Here is a 15,815-nt window from a genome sequence, read left to right as displayed (position 1 = left end):
GACTTTTGACAAAATTAGAAACGTCTAATATCTGAACATGTAGCTAGCTAGACTCTCTTACTCGTATACATGGATGACGCTTCTCCCTCTCTGTCACGGATGCCATGGTTTCCCTTAGTTTGAAGATGTAATCCGGAGACAGGTGTTTTATACAACAGCCTTCTGTGTGTTCTCTTTTTCGACTCCCTCTGCATTAGCAATCAAAGGCCAGAATTTTCTCCATCTCCTTAGCTATCATAGTCTAATTCCACCGGACATTCCACTGATTTCAAAATTCTGTCCCCCAGGAAGTGGAGAGCAACACTTTTGCAGTTCTACTACGTGATATCTTTAAAAAAATCCATGTTAGAAAGGATTACCTACAGTACATATACTGACCAGCTCATGTTATAGACAGAAGCATGCTTCATGACAGACCAATCTGAACTCATGTCTCGGCATGTCCACCCCATCCATTATCTCAACCAATCATGTCTAATTGGAAGGTTCCTGTCTTTTTACCAGGCTAAACCAACTAGGCTCGTAATTTAAAAATATTATTTGTATTTACAAATGGCATACAGGTTTGTTATTAAGGCACATGAACATTCACATGTTCCAGAAAGCATTTCTGCAAGAGAAAAAAAGGTTTACTTTCAAATGCCTCTCCTGTGAAGCAGTGACATGCGACATACCCTTAGTTTCCTGAAACTAGTTATTAGGGCTGGACATGCCGAGACATGAGTTCAGATTGGTCTGTCATGTAGCATGCTTCTGTCTATAACATGAGCTGGTCAGTATATGTACTGTAGGTAATTTTTTGAAAGATATCACGTAGTAGAACTGCAAAGGTGTTGTGTCAGGAAAAGGACTATATTTATTTTATCTTTATTTAACTAGGCAAGTCAGTTAAGAACAAATTCTTATTTTCAAGAACGGCCTAGTAACAGTAGATTAACTGCCTTGTTCAGGGGCAGAATGACAGATTTTTACCTTGTCAGCTCGGGGATTTGATCTTGCAAACTTTTGGTTACAAGTCCAACGCTCTAACCACTAGCCTACCTGCCACCCCCTAGAATAGGATAATATGTAGAGTTAAGTGGATACCCACTGGGCACACTGGTTGAATCAGTGTTGTTTCAATGTCATTTCAATGAAATTACATTGATCCAATGTGGAATAGACATTGAATTGATGTCTGCACCCAGTGGGTAGGGTTTAGGGGTTAAGGGGTTCTAAGGTTATGCTTAGGCTTAGAAGTAAATATGATCCATAACACTTTGAAAAATACTAAGGTGGTGATGTGATGAAAACAACATGTGACTATGTTATTACAGTTTACACGTCCTCACGTTGATGTGATTCTACTATGGGTATTTTAGGCGCCGTGACACAATTCCAGCCTAACTCCAGTTGACGTTCATGTCAACGCTCTCACTGTTCTCAGGGCCTGCTGCCAAGCCACATGGCTCTTTCATCCTTCTCCTCATCCCCCTCTTCTGTGTACACCCGCCGGCCGGGTGTGTGTGTATTGACATATAACAAAAAAAAAAGATAATATTTTGAGTGCGATGGTAACGTCTCCTTTTACATCACTTTAAAAATTCACATGTGCGTTGTGTGTAAAATGTGATCAGTGTTAATTATAGAGGAGTGTTCATGTTTTGGCCGGGTGCATTATTCATTGGTTTGAGCGTCTTCTGCACATCGCTCCCCTAATACTCCTCCTGTTTGCATGCCACTGCACTGTCACTCAGCCATATTGTATTGATGAACAGGATACAGAAACGGAACAGTACCACCTGCACAACTCTGCCTTGTCCTAAACATTGAGTGTGACTGTGTTGACGAGAGGGATTATTAGTAATTTACCATTGTTCCATGTGTCCAAGCGCTGTGCTGTGATAGTTAATTTCATAACACATTGTTGTTGAGCTCAAGCAATGTAGAATTATCTCAATATGCACACTGTAGTATAGTTAGAAGGCTGAAGGCAAGTATGCTGTGAGACAGAAGAACATTTGAATATTACTGGGATTTGAAGGTTTATTGTTCTGGCTGTGTAATAAAGTGAGACTTGGCCAATAGGAGTACTACTTTTGTTCAGATGTTTTCCTTTTTTAAGAAGAGAGAAAAGTCTGGTAAAAGAAGCCTTTCAAGCCTGCCTCAAACTCGTTGAGTGGTAAATAAAGGACCCTTTCAGGCTGCTTAAATTAGCATGGACTTCCTGATCATTGGTTGAATGTAATAAGAGAGTAGTGGTATTGCCACTCTTGTGGTCAATTACACATTCAGGACAGACAAATAATGTTCCATCATGAAAGGAAGGCAAACATGTTGTTTTCAATGCTGTGGCACTTCCCATTTTGTATTCTGTAGCACCCTATAATTTGCTTACACATAAACAAGCAACAAACATCCTATGAGCAGAGCACTGCGTTGGAGTACGTGAAGGAACATCCATCTACATTGCATAATCATGCCTCCACTTGCCTCACGGACATATCCTACCGACAATGTCTTACTGTTTACGCTCTCGTTCTCTCTCTTTCTCTCTCTCTCTCTCTCTATATATATATCTGTCTCACTCTCACTGTAATATCAATTTCAAGTAGATATCATGAAAATGCTGTCTGTGTGTGTCCAAGGATGATCTTAGCTTACTTCTCTACACCTCAACGTTGATCAGGGCATCATAGAGTGTGTTCAGCTTAACTACCTCAACTACCTCACTGCTTTACTAACAATCATTCCTGGTTGAATTACTTTAAGGTTTGGAGTGCTCTTAGATATGAATCTTAATATAGCCTATAGCCTATAATTAAATACATGAAGGACATGACTAACAAATATATTTTCATAAAGAATGAGACATAAGATAATGTAGTAACACTTGACATCAAGTTCTTATACATGTATAGATTATTACAATAGCAACATTGTTGTTACATTTGGAAATTGCTTTATTTAATTACATAATAATGGAATTATTGCATAAGTGGAAAAAGGAACCGTCACAATTCCTCTTGTGTACAGTGTTATACAAACTCTCAGCTCATTGCTCTGCAATTAAAATGTAATTACCAAAGTATTATGGTAACAACATGCTAATAAAATGTCTCTCCAAAAGTAATGACAGTTTTATTACACAGGCATAATAACAGTTTAATGTTAAGTGTTACTGAGAATGCTAAGAGTAACAGAACATGGCTTAAGTGTCGAAAGGAAACTAAATATCTCAAAAATGCCTGCTTGAATCAACTAAAGCCAAGGTAGGTGGAAAATCATGTTTGTTTGTATTCTGAGTAAACTATCCCTTTAAAGATGGTATAGCGTTTGTTTGAATAAAAACTTGAGCTGGCGCACACCCAGAGAAAATTATTTTATGTAGAGGTGCTGACTAATGGCGAATAAACTATAAGCTATACAAATAAAGAGAGTCGCACACTCTATACATTATCTCCCCAGTAATTTATTGGGTAAATCACCAACGTTTTGTTATCACTGTGCCTTCTTCAGGGTGTGTGTTTGAAACAAGAGCAGTATTTGCAGGTATAATTCAATTAATTGCAGCTTTTGATCTTTTCAGTGTATGCTGAAAGAGTCATACAGTAGCTGAGCGTCACAACTTATTTATACTTAGAGTATCTGTACAAAATATAATTGGTCAATTGGTTTGACTTGATTATGTACACCTGGGGCAATGGACATTTAAGAGAATGTGTAGGTCAGATAGATTGGAATAGTATAGGAGATTTTGTGCTCTATTCATTATATTTCTATCTTCAACATGCCGTTCCAGATACAGCCCTGCCATCAGTTGAAGGCAGTCAATCCAATAGTTTCCGAAAAGTAGTCACTTCCTGAGATTTGTGGCACAGATAAAATGATGTTTACTAAATCGAATCAAACTGAATTAAACGTTATTCGTCACATACACAGTTGACAGCAGGTATAAAAGGTGCAGCGAAATGCTTACGTGCTAGAGCCCTCAAAAATGCAGTACATTAATGTAGTCAATGTCAATAGTAAGAATAAAAGAGTCAAGTCAAAAACAACAAGTAATGGAAGTAATAGAAGTATGGTGGTATGGAACTACAGTATATTACATACACTATCGTTCAAAAGTTTGGGGTCACTTAGACATTTCCTTGTTTTTGAAAGAAAAGCACATTTTTTTGTCCATTAAAATAACATCAAATTGATTACAAATACAGTGTAGACATTGTTAATGTTGTAAATGACAGGAAACGGTTGATTTTTAATGGAATATCTACATAGGCGTACAGAGGCCCATTAACAGCAACCATCACTCCTGTGTTCCAATGGCACGTTGTGTTAGCAAATCCAAGTTTATCATTTTAAAAGGCTAATTGATCATTAGAAAACCCTTTTGCAATTATGGTAGCACGGCTGAAAACTGTTGTTCTGATTAAAGAAGCAATAAAACTGTCCTTCTAGGCAGAGTTGCAAAGAAAAAGCCATACCTCAGACTGGCCATTAAAAAGAAAAGATTAAAATGGGCAAAAGAACACAGACAATGGACAGAGGAACTCTGCCTAAAAAGCCAGCATCCTGGAGCTGCCTCTTCACTGTTGACATTGAGACTGGTGTTTTGGGGGTACTATTTAATGAAGCTGCCAGTTGAGGACTTGTGAGGTGTCTGTTTCTCAAACTAGACACTCTAATATACTTGTCCTCTTGCTCATTTGTGCACCGGGGGCCTCCGACTCCTCTTTCTATTCTGGTTAGAGCCAGTTTGCGCTGTTCTGTGAAGGGAGTAGTACACAGCGTTGTACGAGATCTTCAGTTTCTTGGCAATTTCTCGCATGGAATAGCCTTCATTTCTCAGAACAAAAATAGACTGACTAGTTTCAGAAGAAAGCACTTTGTTTCTGTCCATTTTGAGCCTGTAATCGAACCCACAAATGCTGATGCTCCAGATACTCAACTAGTCTAAAGAAGGCCAGTTTTATTGCTTCTTTAATCAGTACAACAGTTTTCGGCTGTGCTAACATAATTGCAAAAGGGTTTTCCAATTAGCCTTTTGAAATTGTAAACTTGGATTAGCTAACACAACGTGCCATTGGAACACAGGAGTGATGGTTGCTGATAATAGACCTCTGTATGCCTATGCAGATATTTCATAAATAATCTGCCGTTTCCAGCTACGATAGTCATTTACAACATTAACAATGTCTACACTGTATATCTGATAAATTTGATGTTATTTTAATGGACGAAAAATGTGCTCTTCTTTCAAAAACAAGAACATTTCTAAGTGACCCGAAACCTTAGAACGGCAGTGTATATGGAAATCTATGGGTCCTGTTCAAAAGCAATGCACTAAATAGGGAATTGGAGATTCATCAAAAAGTGCTTTTGAAGGTTCTCTGTCTCTATGTGTATAAACCATCACACGTAGCTGTCACTTAGAGATTGCACTGAGGTTTTAGCCTTTAGTATAAATAGCTACTAATTTACATTCATGGGTATATTTGCATGGGTGTGACATTCTTTGTTTGTAATCCAATGCACTCGTTCCTCCCTCCATCCTTTTTATTTCTGGTCCCCCCACACAAACACAAACAGCAGTATGTACAGCCTGAAAGAGAAATCAATGTTAAAAAATTACAGTCTGGTAATGAACATGATCCTGCTGTCTGCTTTGTCAGTGGGCAGCAGTGTTGCTTTCATTACCCTGTGGTGCTATGACCTTCCTGTGTGCTCTGGAGACAAGACCCCCCCGTGATTAGAAAATCACACAGGCTGCCATGCCATGCAAGCCTTTCTCTGGAGCTGCATGTCATGTGATTCATTGTGTCCCAAATGGCACCATATTCCCTATGCAGTGCACTACTTTTGTCCAGAGCCCTATGGACCCTGGTTTAAAGTAGTGCACTATACATGGAATAGGGTGCCATTTGGGATACATATATTGACTCTGTACCTACCTTTCAAGGGCCCCTGTCATGTTATTAGTAGCCTGTCATGTGACGAGTACCTATTCTCCTTAATCGAAATTACATGTTGTGCCAGATCATCCTATAGGCTAAATGAGGCCTTTTCCATCAAACGGGAGGTAATCATATAGCACGTGTATATGTTAGGCAAGCCTATGGTTTTAACATGTTTCCGTGTCATGTATGCTCTGGCTGGCTATGATAATAGACCGTTATGTCGACATGATCACATTCCCTCTACAGCACAAAATAAAATTCTCCTGTCAGGTTTTTTCAACCTCATTACATTGATTTTATTTAATTTGCCCATCATCCTTCCTGTGAAGCCAGGCAGGCAGGCAGGCTGAGTGAGTAGCGAGACACTTATCTTCTCATTACATACTTTCCTCAGTGTAATTACAGCGGTGATATCTTCCCACGTGTCAGATATGTCCGCTGCAGTCCGCAGTCCGCTGCTGAAGCATTATGAAACAGCTCCTCTGTTCTGCACCCCCACACACTTGTAATGCTGAGTAAGTGACCCAACACAGGGATGGCATGACTCATTCTGGGTATGGAGGAGAGGAGAACAGCAAGGGATGTGTTTAAAAGTAAAAAGCTCTGTCCTTCCACCTATTAGGTGCCTTTTGAGTAGTGTAACGTGGTAAAAAAAGTTTTATTTCATCTAATTTTAACATTCTGTCATAAAGAACACATGTTCAACTTAAGAAAAATATTTTTCCCATTTCAAGAGGTTAAATACAAAAATGACTATAGTAGTGCCTATTAAGTGCCAAATAAAGTAGGATTGACAACCTCATCTTAAATCATCCATAAATCCCCTTGTGACAGGGGGAATGGAAGCTTGTTGTGTACAACAGGGAAGGGCAATTGAATGCAAGCTTCACAAAAAATGTGAGATTGTTTAAACATTTCTTTGGGTATTAGGGTTGATGTGTTATGCTTGACCCACTCAGTTTTCCACCACAAAACACCAGAAAATGGCCAAAAATAGTAAAACTAGCTCACCTGCTTTTACACTATGATTTGACATAGATATTCAATGTTTCTTTTGTAATATTTTTTTTTTTCAACATATTAAAATGAGAGTTCAGATCACATAAAAGTGTTGACCTCAAAAATGAGGAAGAGATCTTTTTCTCCTTAAAATGAATTACTAATCACATGAAATAAATAATAATCTTCCTAAATTACTTTGTCATAGCAAAAAAATAACTAGGGCTTTGCAATGATGGTTAAAACTTAGATAAATGTCTGAATTAAGTGGGTTAAAATCTTCTTAGAAGTCACAGAGGATACACAGAGGGACATGAAATTACGTCATATTGACTTTTTTGTAACCAGTTTCTAGTTGTACTGACATCATTTCAACCAGTTCTGACCCCTGGGTATTTCTTACTAAATGGCCCCATTATACTGGGAACTGATAAGTGTTCAAGACGGGTGGAATTTAACTCAGAGCGTCTTTACTCAAGATATTAGTGTCACTGCTGGTGTAATTTCTGGTGGCGAATGTCATGATCCAGTTCAAATTATTAATGATCTATTTTTCTCTCCTCTCTCTGTCTTATGTTGCAGGTGTTTGAACCTGACTTACAATGGAAAAACTGCTGGTCTGTCTGTTGGTTATTGGAATGGCAGTGAAGGCCCAGATCTGTCCGAAGCGCTGTGTCTGTCAAATACTATCTCCCAACCTTGCAACCCTCTGTGCCAAAAAAGGTCTCCTCTTTGTCCCCCCGAACATTGACAGGCACACCGTGGAGCTACGGCTGGCAGACAACTTCGTCACCAGCATCAAGAGGAAAGACTTTGCCAACATGACCAGGTTGCAGGACCTCACCCTGTCAAGGAATACCATTAGCTTCATCATGCCACACGCGTTTGCTGACCTGGAGAACCTCCGCGCCTTGCACGTGAACAGCAACCGTCTGACCCAGATATCCAATGACACCTTTAGCGGCATGTCCAAGCTGCACCACTTGATCCTCAACAACAACCAGCTGACGTTGATCCACCTGGGGGCTTTCAATGACCTGCTGGCCCTGGAGGAGCTCGACCTGTCCTACAACAACTTGGAGTCCATCCCCTGGGAGGCTATCCAGAGGATGACGAGCCTCCACACCCTCAGCCTGGACCACAACATGATCGACTACATTCCTGAGGAGACCTTTTCTCTTCTCCAAAAGCTCAACCGCTTGGACGTAACCTCAAATAAGCTACAGAAGCTTCCTCCAGATCCTCTGTTCCAGCGGGCCCAGGTTTTGGCCACGTCTGGGATCATGAACCCTTCCTCGTTCGCACTAAGCTTTGGCGGGAACCCACTGCACTGCAACTGTGAGCTGCTGTGGTTGAGGCGCCTGAGTCGAGAGGATGATCTGGAGACATGCGCATCGCCGCAGCACCTCTCTGGACGCTATTTCTGGTCCATCCCGGAGGAGGAGTTCCTGTGTGAACCTCCTCTCATCACCCGGTACTCCCACGAGATGAGGGTGCTGGAGGGCCAGAGGGTGGCCCTGAGGTGCAAGGCCAGGGGGGACCCTGAGCCTGCCATACACTGGATCTCTCCAGAGGGGAAGCTGGTGTCGAACTCCTCCCGGACGTTGGTCTACACGAATGGCACCCTGGACATTTTGATCAGCACTGTGAAGGACACAGGATCCTTCACCTGCATCTCGTCCAACCCGGCGGGTGAGGCACATCAGACTGTTGAGCTGCTGATTATCAAACTCCCACACATCTCCAACAGCACCAACAACATCCAGGAGCCTGACCCTGGCTCTTCAGACATCTCCACGTCCACCAGGGCTGGGGCAAATGGCAGCAACCACACTGGAGACACCAAAACTAGTCCAGATAAGAGAGTGGTCATCGCTGAGGCCACATCCTCCACGGCACTCATCAAGTTCAACTTCCAGAGGAATATACCTGGGATCCGCATGTTCCAGATTCAGTACAATGGCAGTTATGATGACTCTCTTGTTTACAGGTAGGTTCCATTCAATCCCCTCAAATTATTTGTGTATGATTTGTGTGGTGAAATGCGTAATGGCCCTAATGGATTTCATTTCAATCATCAAGTACACTTATAGTTTAGGTTCAGAGATGTTTTGTATGTTTTCGATGGAGATTCATCTCAATCACGTTCACACACTATGCAAACACAAAAGTATGTTTTATAGGCTTTCAACCACTTGTTTGTAAAATCATCCTAATCATCCTAGCCATCCTAACTAAGCAAGGCAATAAACTAAACAACCAAAACAAGTTTCAATTGCTGAGCAATTACAGTAGCCACGATATGAGATTTAAAAGCTGTTTAGCTAGTAGCTGATTCTTAATTGTGAAGCGTTTTACAAAAACAACAACTAAATAAATATATAAATGGAATTGGAATTACAAAAACAAAAAGATAATTTATATAAAATCCCAATGTTATTACATTTGTTTTTTTTAGATAATCTGTAATCCTTGAAAACTTATTAGTAAAACCCCTGCAAAGCAAAACCTCCAAATGGACTCAGGCGGGCCGTGTGACAGAGGGATCATGATCTCATATTGATTAAGATGAGCTGAACTCTGCATTGTGAAGCAGCAGAGATTAACATAACTGCCATGTATTCTCTGTGATGTGAATAGGAGGTTATTAGATTTCAACGAGGTCGTCAGTGAAATGGCCAGTTCAACACAAACTAATTCAGTCTGAACTACAATTAACTGGCACTGTAATGGACACATAAATTGATTCGGTCTCAATAACAAACAATTAGCTGTAACTCCAATGGGCTAGAGCAAACGGTCTTCGGTTCATTAACAAATACTGTACATCTGTCACTTTTTTGTGATGATCTAATAGAGAAGGATCACATTTTACTTGCTTGTATAGGCATGAATGGAAATCAATCACTTATCAGAGGAATATGTAATGTGTGTAATGGCTGTCAGCAGCATCTAGAGAGTGGTGAACACCAGGTAGAGAGTGGTGAACACCAGGCTTCTTTTAAAGGAGTTTCTAACATCATCTTATCTTCAGGTTGTGCATTGCTTAATCTGGACAGTATTACAATACATTGTTTACCCTTATTTTAAGGTAAATTGACTGAGAACACTATCATTTACAGCAATGACCTGGGGAATAGTTACACTGGAGAGGAGGGTGGATGAACGAGCCAATTGGAAGCTGAGAATGATTAGGTCGCCATGATGGTATGAGGGCCAGATGAGGAATTTAGCCAGGACACCGAGGTTAACAGCCCTACTCTTACAATAAGTGGCATGGGATCTTTAGTGACCACAGAGAGTCAGGAAAGGCAGCACCCTAAACAGAGCAATGTTCCCAATCACTGCCCTGGGGCATTGGTATATTTTTTTAGAACAGAGGAAAAAGTGCCTCCTATTGGCCCTCCAACACAACTACAGCAGAATCTGGTTTCCCATCCAGGGTCCAACCAGTACCAACCCTGCTTAGCTTCAGAGGTAAGCCAGCAGTGGGATGTAGGTGGATATGCTGCTGGTGCTCCAAAAAAAATAAGTTTTTTAAAAGCTTCACACATCTACAAAGCCACATTATTCCCTATTACAAGACCTGTGTTGATATTGAGGATCGCCATAGGTCTCTGGAGTACCTTGACCTTTTGAATAGCATATCTCCTGTCAATATATCCTACAAGCACAGGCCTTTTCGGTTTTATTGTAGTGTTCTCCATTGTTGTTTCACCTGCACACACTCATTTCCCTTTCAACATTATGCATTACTCAAAGAGGATGTGATAAAAAAATCTGGGCATCAAACAAATTGTGTGACAAGTTTTATGTGCAAACAAATCAGGAGAATGAGCCTCTTTTAAAGCACTCCAACTCGTGCAATTTTTGCCAGAAAAAAAGGCCCTGTGGAACAGGTAATACCTGGCTCAGATCTGCTAAAGGTATAAAATAAACCACTTTATTGAAATGATATGGTTCCAATTTCCATTGTACTGCATATCTAATAAACACACTCAGGCTAACATAACAATATTGTTGACATTTTACGTTGTCTGTCTCTCACGTGATTGTAAATGGATTCAAACTAAAAGAATACAGATATACCATTATTTTTTCGATGACAATGCGGGATGGATTTTCGATGACTGTGCTGTGCTGTGCTATTTTCCACAGTGCCATGGCTTTCAAAACTATTAGTAGGGCACTTTACCATTGCCTGTTGGTGAATGTCAGGGAGGTCAACCTCCACGTGAAGTCCCCCTACATAAAGTTATCTTGGTTTGAGACCCTCAGGCTCAGTACATGTTAATGGTAAATACATCAGTGGAAGTGTTGTTTTTATATTTTACATTTTAAGAGTTTAACGCAGTCATTTTCTTGACAATGTACACTGAGTTTACCAAACATTAAGAACGCATTCCTAATATATACTCCCCCTTCCCCTGTTGCCCTCAGAACAAACTAAATTCGTCGGGGCATGGGCTCTACAAGGTATCGAAAGCATTCGAAAGGAATGTTGTCCCAAGTTGACCCCAATGCTTCCCACAGTTTTGTCAAGTTGTCTGGATGTCCTTTGGGTGGTGGATCAATCTTGATACACACAGGAAACTGTTGAGCGTGAAAAACCCAGCAGCGTTGCAGTTCTTGACACAAACCTGTGTGCCTGGCACCTACTACCATACCCCATTCAAAGGAACTTAAATATTTAGTCTTGCCCATTCACCCTCTGAATGGCACACATACACAATCCATGTCTCAATTGTCTCAAAGCTTGAAAATCCTTCTTTAACCTGTCTCCTCCCCTTCATCTACACTGATTTGAAGTGGATTTAGTAAGTGACATCAATAAGGGATCATAGCTTTCACCTGGTCAGCCTATGTCATGGAAAGAGCAGGTGTTCTTAAAGTTTTGTATAATCAGTGTCTGCTATGGTCTAAGTTTTCTGCATGATATGATTCAATTAATTTCATTGCTTTGGCAATGAAATCAGTTCCATATGGGTTTGAGTGTAGCAAAATCATAATCAACAAAGAAAAAGGATACAGTAGTTACTGGTATTCACCCCTTTAAATGAGCGGATTTGGCTATTTCAGCCACACCTGTTGCTGACAGGTGTATAACATAGTGCACACAGCCATGCAATCTCCATAGACAGACATTGGCAATCGAATGGCCTTACTGAAGAGCTCAGTGACTTTCAACGTGGCACCGTCATAGAATGCCACCTTTCCAACCAGTCAGTTCATCAAATTTCTGCCCTGCTAGAGCTGCCCCGGGCAACTGTAAGTGTTGTTATTGTGAAGTGGAAAAATCTAGGAGTAACATCGGCTCGGTCCCGCCCAGAAGAGTGGAGGCTGATATAGCAGTAAAGGTGGGACCAACTCCATATTAATGCCAATGATTTTGGGATGAGATGTTCGAAGAGCAGGTGTCCACATACTTTTGGTCATGTAGTGTACTCTTTGAAGAGGTAGGGTTTCAGATGTTCGGGAGATGGACAGGGACTCTGCTGTACCAGCTTCCGGGTCACCATTGGGGTGACCATGACAGAGAAGAGCTTTGACTGGGCTGAGTGGGAGCTGCCCTCCCGTAGGTGTGGGAGGGCCAAGAAACCAGAGGTGGCAGAACGGAGTATTCGGGTTGGGGTGTAGGGTTTGAGAATAGCCTGAAGGTAGGGAAGGGCAGTTCCTCTTGCTGCTCTGTAGGCAAGTACCATGGGGTTGGTACATTCGAGGCCAAACGATGTTCAGGAGTATGAATGACATTAGCATTCACCCAGTCAATGTATGCTGTCTAATGTTATACAGGAATATTGCACACACACATGGTATAACATGTTGACGTTGTTACTTGTTTATGTTGCCTTTGAAAATTTTTGGATTCATTACTCTCCAAAAATAGATTCATTTTGATTAATGAAACACAGCATTGTCATTTTGGGATAATGATATATGTTAAACAATATTTTGGGAAATGCAGCCACTAGGATTGTTTTAAGAATATAGGAAAATGCTTCTCAACAGCAGAAGCACATTTGGAACAATTGGTAAGAAAATATCATGCATGAATGACATGAGCTGTCCTTATAACAACTTTTATTTGAATCCACATTGATATCTTTCCTTTGTCGTTCTCTCCTCTCAGAATGATTCCCCCCACGAGCAAAAACTTCCTAGTCAATAACCTGGCTGCTGGAACGTCATATGACCTGTGTGTTCTGGCCATATATGACGATGGTATCACTTCCCTCACCGCCACCCGCGTGGTGGGCTGCATCCAGTTCACCACCGAGTCTGAGTACCTGCGCTGTCACTTCATGCAGTCCCAGTTCCTGGGAGGCACCATGATCATCATCATCGGCGGCATCATCGTGGCCTCTGTACTCGTCTTCATCATCATCCTGATGATCCGCTATAAGGTCTGCAACACCAGTGACTCGGGCAAAGGCACCCTGGTCACCAACGTCCACTCCCAGACCAATGGGGCGCAGTCTCAGGGGTGCACCGTCAATCCCTCTGTGTCCAAACAGGCCATGGGAGGGTCGGGGTCAGAGGGAGGGGGCGGAGGGTCTATAAAGGCCGCTGGGCACGCGCCAGACACTCTGACAGACTCGTCTGAGACCTCTCTCCCAGACTGCTCCACTGCTACTTCTCTGGTGAGCCAGAGCTGGAACACGCCTGGCTCCTCAGGGTCTCTGAAGCCAAAGCGCAAGCCTGCGCCAAAGCCCTCCGCTACTGCTTCTGTCACACCAGAGCCCAAGATAGAGGCCCTCCCCAACGCTGAGACCCAGAACACCAACCGCAACAACTCCACGGCTCTGCAGCATCCCCCCGCCCCGGTATCCCACTCCCCCCTACCCTACTCACGCATCAAGGACACGCCCATATTAAGACGCGCACACCCCAGACCATCCTCCAAGTACCTGACCTTACCGGTGGAAGGGGTGAGGGCCAAACGTAGGTACTCTCTAAACGATGACTCGTCCAAGCACCACTGCTACATTGGGGTAACAAAACTTGGGAATATGTGGTCTAAGCGGAGTATGTCCATGAATGGGATGCTACTTCAACAGGAAAATATAGACAGTGGCAAGGCCACCTTTTCCAGTTCAGAGTGGATTCTAGAAAGTACTGTGTGACTGTTCTGTTTGTATGTATGTGTGTGATTGAATGTGTGTGTGTGGGGACATCTGTTTTTGATTCTTTAGATTTTTTTTGCGTTTCAGTTTACTTTTCCTTTTCTAAAACCAATAGTAAAACGGATGCTTGCCTTGTAGTAATCAGAATTTCATCAATGTTCTCCTCTGATGTGGAGAATCTCCAGCAGCTCGGAGCCCAGTGCTCGGCAGTCCATGCAGTGTTTTCATACCCATACAAAAAATGTAGAAAAAGAAATCCAACACACCCATCCAGTTATACAGTACATACACCCAGTGTTGTTGTTGTGACAAGAGAAAGGCATTGGTGCCTTCCTCTGCATTACAGTTTTCCTCTTGCAAGGAGCACCAATAGGATTTCAGTTGTCCCTGACAGGGGATTTGGGATCGAGAGGAACATGAGAGATTTCACAATACGCCTTTCTATTACAGGGAAATAATGACCTGCATATAGAGACAACACAAAAAAACAACTATCAAAGACTTGTTACTGGACCTCTTAATAAATTGATATTTTTTAAAGAACTATTCAGCTTTCTTTTCAGTGACATTGATATTGCCTTTGTTTTAAGGCACAAAAAAGCCCTGTACAGAGAAACAACATCTGCTGTGTTGTTATGTTGTGTAAAATAAAATAAAAATGAAACAAGTATGTTTTGTTGGTTTTGCGTTGGTAAATACATTTCTAATCTCTTCATCCCAGACAGGTATATTTTCAGACAAGCCCTACCATACCTACACAATTCAATAATGTTCAATGTAACCTAACCCGGTGGTCCCCAAACTTTTTTGTGTTCACAAAGCTTGTCAAAATTTTCTTTTTTTCTCTGACCTGCCAGATAAACCAAGCAAATGTTTTAAGACTCAATCTGTAGTCTTTAGCCACAGCCCTAAAAGGTTCAGACGGGACCCACCATTAGGTGAAACACTAACAGAATCCATATGGAGTTATCTATACCAAGACAAGAAAATTGCACTTATTGCAACATGATACTACAGTAGGCATGCTTATTTTACTGGCACATTAATTCAAATGAATTTATGAAGGCTGATAGAAAATAACTACTGATGTATGGGGACTCAAGTCAATGTTTCAGTAGCCAATCCATTTTATTAGATAACGCTTACATTCATGTAGCATGGAAACTGACGTGCAGGTTTGATGTTTCTCACTCACGGTAGCCAAGGACTCCACCTCAGGAGATGTGAATCAATCTGATGCCAGATATACGAAGCTCTAAGCCTGCCATGTACTGTACCAGTAGAAAAAGGATTTACATGTTTTAGTACAATTCAGGAAGGGGTTAATAAATTATTCCACACGAAACCCAGATACCTGAGCTTGAGCCTGATGCACAATGCTACTGAATAATGTGCTCAGTGACATAGGATAGGATGAATAGAAATCACTTTAATATCCCGAGGGGAAATTGTCTTAGAAACAGTAGTGCTGTATACAAAATAAGCACAGCACATTGCACACTCAACATTATACATACATTGCATGTTACCTATGTCATACTTATTGGTGTTGTTGAATGAATACTTGATGAAATTAAGTCATTACAACTATATAATAATCGATTTGTTTTAATTATTTAATTTCAACCAGATTTGCCTGCTGGGATGAGTATAATGTCAGGTTTCTTACATGCTCCCATGTGTATCAATTCACTAAGTTTTCTGCATTGGTCTTCTCTCTCTTACATCAAAGCAGTAGTGTATGTTGACTCAA

The 15,815-nt window shown here is 41.3% G+C and overlaps 1 protein-coding gene across 1 annotated transcript in view; it reads left to right on the top strand.

Annotated features, from left to right (window-relative positions):
• The window catches only part of LOC111968544 (leucine-rich repeat and fibronectin type-III domain-containing protein 5-like), a 46,043-nt gene extending 31,314 nt beyond the window's left edge, over positions 1-14,729 (top strand). The window contains exons 2-3 of the mRNA XM_023994196.1: positions 7,521-8,928; positions 13,069-14,729. Coding sequence (XP_023849964.1) covers positions 7,541-8,928; positions 13,069-14,062 — 2,382 coding nt within the window. The 5' untranslated portion in view covers positions 7,521-7,540 and the 3' untranslated portion in view covers positions 14,063-14,729. The remainder of the gene's footprint in view (positions 1-7,520; positions 8,929-13,068) is intronic.
• The last annotated feature ends 1,086 nt before the right edge of the window (positions 14,730-15,815 follow it).

Source organism: Salvelinus sp. IW2-2015, linkage group LG9 (assembly GCF_002910315.2).
Source record: "Salvelinus sp. IW2-2015 linkage group LG9, ASM291031v2, whole genome shotgun sequence".
Classification (NCBI taxonomy): domain Eukaryota; kingdom Metazoa; phylum Chordata; class Actinopteri; order Salmoniformes; family Salmonidae; genus Salvelinus; species Salvelinus sp. IW2-2015.
The sequence above is the reverse complement of the archived record's forward strand: the minus strand, read 5'-3'. Positions and strand labels throughout refer to the sequence as shown.